This window comes from Euprymna scolopes, chromosome 13 (genome assembly GCF_053919585.1).
Source record: "Euprymna scolopes isolate OS-2025 chromosome 13, ASM5391958v1, whole genome shotgun sequence".
In the NCBI taxonomy this organism is placed as follows: domain Eukaryota; kingdom Metazoa; phylum Mollusca; class Cephalopoda; order Sepiida; family Sepiolidae; genus Euprymna; species Euprymna scolopes.
In genome coordinates, this window is record NC_136494.1 from 75,669,510 (window position 1) to 75,681,813 (window position 12,304).

General features: G+C 37.5%; 1 protein-coding gene across 1 annotated transcript in view; it reads left to right on the forward strand.

Annotated features, from left to right (window-relative positions):
* Positions 1 to 12,304, forward strand: part of LOC145292075 (sodium- and chloride-dependent glycine transporter 1-like) — a 180,757-nt gene that overhangs the window by 83,440 nt on the left and 85,013 nt on the right. The window contains exon 4 of the mRNA XM_080138131.1: positions 102 to 359. Within this exon, the coding sequence (XP_079994257.1) occupies positions 102 to 359 (258 nt within the window). The remainder of the gene's footprint in view (positions 1 to 101; positions 360 to 12,304) is intronic.

The window sequence follows — 12,304 nt, forward strand, 5'->3', positions numbered from 1 at the left end:
TGAAAAACTAGTTTTTGTAATTATACAAAAGTATTAATATTTATTGGAAATCTCTTTAAATATATATATATACATATGTGTTTTTTTTATTTTTCTCAAAGGTATCGGTTATTCAACAACCATTCTAGGATCTTTCATGTGTATCTACTACAATATCATCGTTACTTATTCGTTGCATTACTTTTTCTCGTCTCTCCGTGCTGTGCTGCCGTGGCACGACTGTTCAAATCCCTGGAACACTTGCTCCTGTCGAAGCACCATCGTTCAAAACAACTTCTCGCATTTCGTTCACAATGCTGGCGTGCCGGCGTTCGAAGAATTCGAAGGACTCTTCAACGATACTAAACCGGAATGTCGACGTAAGTACTCTTGCAAACAATGTATTCTTTCTTTAACGGAAGCAAAAGGACGGTATTTCTAAGCTTGTTAAAGACCGACATGTGTGTACGGTTTGTTTTGGTTAAAGTTATCCTAATATTTAATGTATTACCTTTAATTTGCTCTCCTTAGAACCGATCGTATGCTGGTATTAAATAATTTTAATAAAATAACACTCAAACGAAGAGCTCATCCTAAAAGAATTCTTTGACTTGATTTAGTTGGTTGGTTGTTTTTGTTTTACGGAATATCAACCCTTTTCAGGTTATTTAATGCCGAATCCAAAGATTTTGAAGAAAAAAACTTTAATAACTTGATTTGGACTTACATTTACAAGTAACATAGAATTGGAACAAATACACCGAGGACATTGCCAAGGCTACTGAAAGAAAAATGGTCACTCCCGCTACAGTGCTAGAGAATTGTTCACATCCGAAAGTATCCTATATTTTTACAAAGCAATAATGCATTGAATACTGTTGTTACATATATACCGGTGCATCAATCACTAGTCCCCCCTCTCTCTCTCTCTCTCTCTCTCTCTCTCTCTCTCTCTCTCTTAGACAGTTTGCAAAAACGAGTCCAAAATCTAATTGGCCTAGCACTAACGATCAAGCTCCAATCTCAGCCCAATCACAGCCTGTTTTACAAGTACTTTTAATAGGAAATGCTATGATGAACACATAGAATCTACCCCATCGATGTACGTACACCTACTCACCCGACAAGCAGCAAATTCACACCACTTTACTGTTGATGTCCGCAGATGCTGAAAAGACTTCTACTCGAATAGTTTCTTTCCTCCAACTGCTGGATTTGGAAGCTCCTTCCTGTATTTTGCTTTCTATGCTAAAGTGTAAATGTAATTGCAGTTAAATGGGTTGGGAAACAGCAAAACAAAGTAAAATAAATACAATAAGCAAAAGTTCAGTTAGAATTCGTCATTGTCAACTTTCTCTCTCAACTCACGCACCTGTCCTCCCAACCACTTCTGCCAACTGGCATTTTATTAGAAAACTGACCCCATTCCATTTGCATACGTGTGCAGTGGAAGATGAGATCTCGTGAGATTCCACGAGACTACACCTTATAAATCCATGGTGCCATCTTTATTTTCTCTCTCTCTCTCAGATCTCATCCTAGGGTAAGTTGTATAACCGCACAATACAAACACACGCGGGTACTTTCTTCTTTGATTATTACATTCAACTCTACACCCCCCTGGTCTCCAGGCCATACATGTGGCATGGTGGACGTGGTCGTTTGTTGTAGGAGCTCCTACGAAGGGGGATTGGCTGGACTACTTCATCTTTATTTGAGCTCTCAGAAGAGGCGTCAGAACCACTGGTATCAGCGTTAGGGCGTACAGTTATGCCATCAGACTGGACTACTTCATCTTCATCGGAGCTCTCAGAAGCGGTTTGTGAACTATCAGCGTCAGCGTTGGGGTTCGCAGTTGCACCATCACGGTTTCACCCAGAGAGTGTCCCCTAACTCATACGGCCCTCAGGTTTCCTACCGATCAGGCAGACGGGCGTTAATGTCCTTGATACGCACTCGATAGCAATGGATCACATTGGTTGGTGCGCTTGCAGCAGTCATGCCATCCTTTGGTGTTGCATTATATCTATAGATCGCCTCTTCGACCGTGCATTGTTTTCTTGCCGCGATACTCTTCACGCTTCGATGGCACCGCTCTTCTATTTCGTTGCCACTCGGTACATATGCACATCTGTGTCTGAGCTGGATTCCCCACTTGTCTACGAAACGTTTGAACTCAGCACTGCAGAAGGCCGTGTTATTGTCTGTAAGGATCTCTTCAGGCGGCCCCCTTTCATAAAATATGGACTCCAAGTCACAGATTACACTAGAGGAATCCTGTCTTATTAACGGCGCTAGATCGCGAACCTTGTCGGTTCACAATCGATCAAGGTGAGGAAGTGCTGGCTGCTGTAGTGGGTTATGTCCATACTCAGTCGCGTCCAAGTCGCGTCTACTCTCAGCTAACTTTTCCGCCATCTGACCGGGGCGGGATCGATTGACTAGACTGTTTGGTATTCATTGACTACCGAGGGATTAGGCAACTGCACAAAATATGCCCGTCTCACTCCGGGGTGTCCATTTAGGTGGTGTATCTTCCTGATTTTATCCTCCACCGCAATAGGGGCGGCACATAATGGTACTGGCTCGGCTTTATTCTTCATAATGTATTACCATCTCTGTGGCACCCTAGTGAGCCTATCAGCAAGGTTGCAACTTGAAGTGACCAGTACCGCATTCACAGACGGGTTATACTCTGTTACCAGCCTTTTTACGGTCTCCAACCTCCGCCTGATAAGCATCTCGCTGGCTGCCTTAGTGCGCACCCTGGTCTTGCCTGTCAGTGTGTCTGATATCCAGTGATACACGCATAGCGAATCCATGTGTATGCGTAATTTCCTGACTCCCACTGGAGTGCCAGGTTGATATCTTTTATCACCGCATCGAGCTCTGCCAGGTTTATATTAGCAGCGTCATTCGCCGGTCGCAACCAGCAGGCGTCCAACAGCACACCAATTCCAGAGAGCTCGTATTCACCCACACCTTCAACTTGTCTCCCTGAACGCACCAGTGTTCTTTGGCGGGGTTATCCTGCTTTACCCTTGCGATGGTTTCCTTCACCATGCAAACAAACAGATCGTCGGCTGTTTCATCATCCCAGCCTTTGGTGACTGAGCTTGCCCTCCTTTTTATGATGCCTGTTGCCCCACGAGTCCATCCACACACTGGTAAATGCCCCACAAGTTTTCAAAACAGGGAAAATACAGCTCGTCTCGTGAAGACATCGGGCACTTCAGGAACTGCAGTTTCCCGTCTCCATTTCAATGTCCCTCGTTCCTGTAGAACATTCGGGCCCAAGACACGCACGCCATTCTCCAAACGTTCTGGGTCCTTGCACGTCAAACCAAACTCAGCCAGTTTGGACCTTACACGTGATGATGACACAATGTCTTTGTTCACATATATGTCATCAAGGTACGCCGATGTCCCATCTTTTACTGTTTGTTCCTGTGACAACACAGCGTTAATGATGGTCTTCATTATTTGGGGTGCCACGTTCAGCTCGAAGCCTAGTCTGGTAAGGCAGTACCTCCGCCAGTAAACATCAACGTCTGAAATAGCCAGATTGTTTCACTGATTCGGACATGCGGGTAGGCTTTTCTTAGATCCAGCATGAACACATTGGAACTCTGCTGGCGCCACTCTCGTAGCTTGCTGGCACAAATGTCAGCATTCGCCGTGGACGTATTAACATGTGCGTTCAGTTCACGGTAGTTCATCACTGGCATTACCATTGCTTTGTTGTGTTGAGCGACCGCCATCAGCAGAATCAGGCCTCTGCGAGGTCCAAGTTTCTGATAGGGGTAGGGAATCAATCAGCCATCCTTGATCGAATAACGAAGTTCCTCTTTGTATGTTGGCCTCATTTGTTCGGGTACATGGTACTCTGTTACCTCATTTCGCAGTTTGGCTGGTTCCTGGTTTTCCGACCACTTCAACGCGTCTGTCCAAGCCTTTTGCTACTGGTCAAATTCGACAAAAGAGTCTGGCTGATCAATAATCACACTGGAACCGTCTCCTGAAACTATACCGCTCCCGTCTGCCTTATGTGAGCACCACCTAGGGCTCTGATGGCATCATAGCCTAGAAGCCTAAGCAGTGGCGGGGTTGATAGCAAACGCCTTGTATACTGCTGCTTTGATTCTTTTATAATCCTGTTTTTCCTCAAGACTAAGCTGTTGATATACCGTGAAAGCCCCGCCGGACAGACGTAGAAGAACCATGTGTTCAATGCTCTTCACACTAGACAACAGACAATGCAGTTCCACTTTCACCACCCAGTCAAGTACAGGGGTCGAGCCGTGCAATTCTGGTATTAATTTAAGGTCAAACTTGTCCCACATTACGTCGAAATAACTTGCTGTTAAATGGGCTGGTAAACAGCAAAACAAAATAAAATAAATACGATAAGCAAAAGTTCAGCTAGAGTTCGTCACTTTCAACTTTCTCTCTCAACTCCAGCACTTGTCCTCCCAACCACCTCTGCCAACTGGCATTTCATTAGAAAACTGACCCCATTCCATTTGCATACGTGTGCAGTGGAAGATGAGATCTCGTTAGATTCCACGAGATTACACCTTATAAATCCATGGTGCCATCTTTATTTTCTCTCTTTCTCTCAGATCCCATCCGAGGGTAAGTTATATAACCGCACAATACACACACACGAGGATGCTTTTTTCTTTGATTATTACATTCAACTCTACAGTAATGCAAATAGACATCTCCATGCTGGATCTCCAACGTCTACTTTTAGATACGATTCACTTACGCCTATATTATAATACGCTTTGGGGGGAGGGGCGAAAAGGACAAAAATTTGAACTTTCAATTTAATAATCACTGTTTTTTTGTATGAACCTTTAATTCAAAAAAACATAGTTTTAAATTAAATCATATTTACCTTTAAAAGCTGTTTAAACGAACAAACGGTAATTTAATATATACATACATACATGGATAGATAATTAGAAATATAGAGATCCTGATAAACATCACAGTCTCTTATGACAAAATATTTCCGGGGGCCCCAAACTCAGACATATATCTACTCTCTAACACGCGCATACGTTTGAAACAGAATGTGTTGGATCTGTAAGAGATTTGTTAATTTGTTTGTTTTTTTTTTGTAAATATATTCAAAATGACACCTGTTGATGTTAAAGCAATAAACGATGTCCGAAAATAATCCAAAAATAAGCAGAAAGAAGAAAAAGGCGTAGAAAATACTAAAGAAAGAAGAAGAAAACATAAGAAGGAATTAAGAATGAGAGCTGGAAAATAAGAAAAGGTAGACGAAAATAAGAACTAAACATATGAAGAAAATTAGTTATATAATATTAATAGAAAACGGAAAAAATAAAAGAAGGAATCAAGAGACAAACAGAAAAGTAAATAAAAGGAAGAGTGGAAGAAGAAATAAAGACCAGAAGTAAAGATGAAAAAAATAAAATAAAAGACAAAAAAACATATGAAATGAAGAGAAAAGTAAGTAAAAGAAGAAACAAAAAATATTCAAACAAACTTAAAAATGATGGAGTAAGGAAGGAAAAAGTTAAAAAAAAAAAAAAAAGAAAAAGGCGTAAGAAGTAAATTAGTTGTAGAAAAACAAGAGCGAAAAGGTTGATAAAGAAATTAAAAGAAGAACCAAAACCCAGATAAATCCATAGAAACGAAAGATGAAAGAAAATAAATCTCGAAAGAAGTAAATAAACATATAGAAAACAAAAAGAAACAATATAAGGAATTAAGAAACAAAAAGGAGCTTCTGACTATTTCTTTCTAAGAAAAAGATGAGACATTGCCTGCGTATCCTCGTGTATATCACGAATCAGATCCTCTAGGGCTATCATATCTCCTTTTCTTGTGCTATTTGACGATAACTCCTTCTGTTATTCTTAGAGACAAGGAGGGCATCGTGATTTTGACTCCTCAAAACGGTTCAACTGCAGTAGGAGCAGGGGGGTGTAGTGCAAAGCAGAAGCTTCTGTCCCAGGCATAGTAGAAGACTGCAAATTATCTTCTTATTCCACAATCAGTGTTAAAATTTTGACATCTTTAAATTTCCAAGCAGTATCATTTTGGCAATGATGCCTTCTTCTCCTCTGTCCATGCTACCATCTTCTTTATCTGAATTTCAAGCAAGTACTCGACTAGGCTTCATTCTATGCTCCACCCCCTGTAAAAAAATTTGCAACAAATATTTGTCTAGCAAGAACCACTGTCAACAATTTCGCTTACTCAAAGTATCTCTCACTTTCCCTCTCTCTCTCTCTCTCTCTCTCTCTCTCTCTCTTTCTCCCCTCCTCTTTCTCTCGATCTCTCTCCGTATATATATATATATATATATATATATATATATATATATATATATATATATATATATATATATTCATCACCCTACAGTACTGTTTCGCTGTTTCACAGCTCATCAATGCAGCTAAACAAGCAACTACTTCAAGCCAGGATCGAATCCGACCGCCCAAACGACAGTCGGAGCTTCTAACCGTTACGCTATTCGACTGCTGAATAATGTTTATACATTGTCCAAATACCTAAGCTCAGTTTTTTTTTTTACATAAAAGGCATCGCTTAATACGCTAATGGTAATTTGTAAATCACTTCTCAATATGGTCAACCCAAGATAGGGAACATTAAAGTCATCCACATACAGTACTGTTTCGCTGTTTCACAGCTCATCATCGCGGCTAGACAAGCAACTACCTCAAGTCAGGATCGAAATCCGACCGCACGACCGTTGCGCTAATCGGCTGCTGCTATGCGGGCAGTGAATTAACAATGTTTTGATATTGTCTAAATACCTAAGCTCAGTTTGTTTACACAAAGAGCATCGCTTAATATACTAGTGGTAATTTGAATATCACTTTCCAATATGCTCAACCCAAGATTTAAGAGAAATTTGATCGGGTAATTTGCTGCATATCACTCGGAACTTAGGTTTGATCCTACCATGAAATGTAATACTCATTTAACAACTTCTAATTGAATGGTAATTTTAGATAATACTTTCTTGAACATTTCATACACGTGCAAATTAAATATCCCTGCAATAATGAATAATGCTAACATGTGCACATCAGCTATTTCTGCTATTTATTATATAAATAAACAAATACCGTAGGTTAGGTCCATTTAACGCACGAACGGTGAAAGCAAAACCGATTTCAAGTTAATCTAACTTTAAACGTGAGACGTACAATCTTGTTATAAACTGTAGACGTATATAAGGCTCAAGGTTAACTAATTTGCATATGAGTTTGTAATAAAGATATTTTATAGAATTTATTATTCTTTATTATTTAAGTCAATGATTGCTTTGCTTTTGATATAATTAATAATTCTGTTTCTCAGAGATAAAACGATTCTATTGTTGGCATTGGTTCGACATATATCTTTCTAATTCCTAATTAAAATTATACACTACAGACTATATTCTTTATAAGTATCTAGGTTAACTAATTCGATTATTATTTTGTAAAAAGATTTTACGCACACGCACACTTGTAATATATATATATATATATATATATATATATATATATATATATATATATATATTGACTGTATGAACTTGTGACCTACTGATGGAGCGTGGGACTTTAATCAGTGCGGTACCGGATCTGAATCTTTCCAAGTTTAGCCACATTCATTATTCGTATTAAAGGAGAAGGATGAAAGCAAATTAAAGAAGTCGGCTACTCATTGTTTTTGTTGCAGAAAAAAATCTTACATAAATAGTATACATATTCTAACACAAACCCTAAAAAACTCAGGAGAATTTTCAAAATAGAAATTATCGATCCTCATCTGAAAACGTAAGAAACATAAGGGAGCTATCATAGGGAAGCAATGTGATGAAACGGCTATTATCTCTGGCGAGATAACGAATCATAATATAAAACTTTAGAGAGTTAAACAGTAGAGTTTGAGACACAATCAGAAAACGTTGAATCATAGAAAGATATCATCAAGAATATATATGGAGTCTTTAAGCATGTTGCTTTGTGAAAGGGGTGCCTACATCAAAGAAGCCGCACATAAACAACTCGAAGAAATGCGGCATTAAGATATTGAAGTACAATGCGTAACCGCAGTTTCAATTATTAAAAGTTGAGTTGATGAATTACCTAATATGAGCCAATGAAGCGACTTGGGAGTTCCTTTTACCGACACGTCCTTCTCGACACATATGTAATGTGTGGAGGGGTTTGCGTGTCAGTAAGCGGCATATGCAGCCAATGATGCAAAGAGATTCACAGGGCAAGTGTCAAATGTCAGAGAATTCTTGAAAAACGGAAGGTGTAACGAAAAGTATTTGGTTCGCCTGGTTGCCCAATGTTCAATGAATAAATGATGATGAATGTGGCTTATCTTATTAATCAATGATTTATTATGGTTAAGAATCTCCCTCTGAAGGATAGTGATACTTTTCTTTTCAGTTAGCAACGTCTGCTGAATTAATGTGGTTCATATTAAGTATTGAGAACAAGGTTTTTAAGTTATGCGTATATATATATATATGTGTGTGTGTGTGTGTGTGTGTATATATATATATATATATATATATATATATATATATATAATTAACAAACTTTTACTGTTAATAAACTTGTAGTAGAAAAACGCGATCCCTAGGGACAACCATATAGCTGAGTAAAAGCTTTCAAATTATGAAACAGGAATTTTTAAAAGCCAGGTTTACATAAAAAATTAAAAATGTAAAACCCTAAGATTGGACTTTTTTCTACAGTATATATATATATATATATATATATATATATATATATATACAGTATATATATACTGTGGAAAGAGTCCAATCTTATATATATATATATATATATATATATATATATATATATATAGAGAGAGAGAGAGAGAGAGAGGGAGAGATAGATAGAGACAGAGAGAGAGACAGAGAGGCAAAAAGAGTGAATATGAAGTAATAATAAAACGACAAAATATAAACATATTCTAATGCATAGAGATTTATTCGTTTATTTAATATAGATATTACATCAATTATTGGTGTTGGATAAGTAAAGATTTTTGCATCAAATTGAAGCACCCCCTCCCCCTCCATACCTATATTGATATACGATAGCAAAATTTATTCTCCATATATTCATCATCACTTCAATTCCCCCACATGTCCTTCGTCTGAAGCCTAAATTAAAAACTTTTCTACAACCGCCCAACAATGCAACCTGATATCTGCCAATACCTATTTTGTCTCACCTCTCCCGAATATATCATCCCGCAACAATAGGTTCTTATATTTACCAATTCTTTATACTAATTATTTTTTAAGTAACCCATTCAAACTTAATCTACTTTTTAATTACAGTCCTGAATTTGACCCTTACTTCCCATTATCTACACCCGTGAAATAAGTGTTCATACCAAAGTACTTTGAAAAACAGCCACCCCCTAACTCACCCTGCCAAACCATAAGCTTCTCGACACCCCTTACCATCGGCTATTAGTATATATATACATACATACATATATATATACATACATACATATATATATGTATATATATACACGCATGTATATATATATATGTATGCATGGGTATATATATATATGCATATATATATATATATACCCCTCCTTCCCTCTCATTCTCTTGATCCTCGTTTTTCTTGGCTACTGATATTTTCTTATTCAGTGTCAGTTAACCCCTTGTTTTCTAACAAGCCTCCTCTTGTTTTTTTTCAATTCCGAGTTATCGCACAATAATAAACCATCTTTTTGGTATCCATTTATATAAATATACCCACGGATTGTTATTTGAAGTAAAAAAAAATAAAATTACACTGACTCTTTTAAACGATAACGCGACATCAGGACTCTTTAAATCCTCCGCCACAGACCAGCGTATTTGCCACCCCACAAGTGCAAAATTTCAAAAAAAAACAAGAGCTCATCTCGACTTTAACTGTCAATTCTAACCATCTTCTCTTGATGAGGATGGTACGGCTTTCTATATTATATTCTTTTTCAGGCTTTACTGTATTAAAAGGAATTTAAAATTCCATGACCAAATGCTACACTCTACTCTGAATCGCCTTGTGACTTTGGATTGTGAACACGAACTTCTCTAACTGAATACGAATGTTCTGTCGATTAACAATATTAAATAAATATGACTACTTTGCATTTAACTTGAACCTAAGAACACTGGATAGCATCTCTATTCTCTTGGTACTCAGAATATAAGCTATTGATCTAGCAGAACGGAAGCAACATTGCATATCGCTGAGTAGGTTGTTTTGCTGATGTAGTTGATCACATCTCTGCTAAACACAGATTCCAGCAGCTTACTCGTGATGCAGCTGAGAACACGTAGTGAACATTTTTGAAAAAATATTGGGGTTTAATTACTGTTATATATGCTTGATCTTTTATTAATTTATATAATTAGATACATATGTTACACAAAGGTCCGGTCTAAGCCGTGTTGACATGCTAGTATATATATGTGTATAAGTGTATATATATATATATATGTATTTATATGGATAAAAATGTGGCATGCGTCTTCGGATGGAATGTGGGGAACATGACAGCTGAATCAGAATTGTTTCAATATTTCTCACGAATGTAAACAAAATTTGTTATTGTTTGAGAAAGAATATTGCAATTAAAGGAATCTGGTTATGTTGATGTTTGTAAAATTTGACAGGAAAAAGTGACACAAAAAAAGATTGGCCGATAGATTTTTGATTGTCAACCAAGCGGACGCAACGATATACTTCTCTCTGTCGCTCTCCCACTCCTCTCTCTATCCGCCATAACAGAGAAACAACAAGGGATAAAAACAGACTGTTGCTTATACCCAAATGTGTTGTTGTGTATTTGAATTCTAGAAAAAAGGTTCATAATCTAACAACTAAATTTTGATTGCCGTGACCTCTGCTTTTAAAAAAAAAGCAAGATAGAATCAGCACAACGGACAACGTGAAACGAACCCTTAAAAAGAAAATATAACAGAAGGAAAAAAAAAAACAAACAAAAAGAAACAAAGAACAAGCAAGAAAAAAGACCAAAGAGAGGTAAATAACGTTCGATATTTCCCTGTGTCTTTCTGCTCTAAAAAAATGTATAGAATAAATAACACAATGACAAACAAGCTTATATGTGTATATGTGTAGATGACACGTATTTTGTATGCATTGAGTAACAAGAAAAAACTCAAATTTCGTTAAAAATTCATGATTGTTTTTACTGTTTCGTTAAAAATTTGATTGTAATTTTTTTCCAGTGTTAAATTGATTTCTTTCGTTTAATTGCATACTGTTGAATACGTAGGTTAAGAAAATAAATAAAATAAGCATAAAAAAGGGAGCACGAAATTTTTAGAAGTTTCATTCAGGGTTTGACAACGGAGTTAAGGAATGCTGTTAGTTCGGTGTCGAACACAATTAGGGGAGAATCCCTGCTTAAAAACATAAATCCATTAGAGACGAGAGAAAATTGCGGATACAAAAGATGGAGTGACGACTTAGAGAGATATTTTAGGGTGGAAGGAGCTCTGGATGAAGAGAAATGTCAAGCATCTCTTCTAACAACAAGGGGTTTGGTTGGACAATACATTAGTACCCTGGTAGTTAACAATGCGCATATAACATGGGAAGGGTTGAAGAGTTCCTTAGAAGAATACTATGAAATTGTCATAAACCCCAACGCGCATATAGTTGAGTTAGCTAATGTAAGACAGGGTAGCTCGGAGGGTATCCAAGACTATATGGAAAGGATACTAAGGCTAATAATGTAGAAATTTTATTTTTATTTTTCTTTATTTACCTCCCCTTCCTTTCCCCCCTGTAATTGGTGTATTTTCTTCTCTCTTTCTTCCCTTCTTTTCTCCCCCTTTCTCGGTGAATCTGGTGCTACTACTTCTGGCTGTGTCTCGCGATATTCGATAAAAGGAAGAAGAAAAAAGAAACACAATAGACTGGCAGAAGAAAAGGAAGGCAACAGAGCGGTGTTAGGCTTTTGAAAACGCCAGAGCGGTGTTGCGACCTTGGAATTACGACAGAGTAGTTTTGCGGCCTCTGCTTTACACCAGAGTGGTGTTGCGAACTTTGATATGCCAAAAGAAAAAAAAGCAAGTAAAAAGTATATTTGTTATAAGTGTTCTTTATGAACCGCCAGAGGGACTGATTTGGCAGCCGAGCCGAACTATACATTTCCTTCCTTTCCTATTTTTCTTTCTGATAAAATTTATACCGGTTTACCTTGGCCTTGTTTTTTATGTGATTAAATTTCTTTTAGAACACTTAGTCTCGTGCAACGG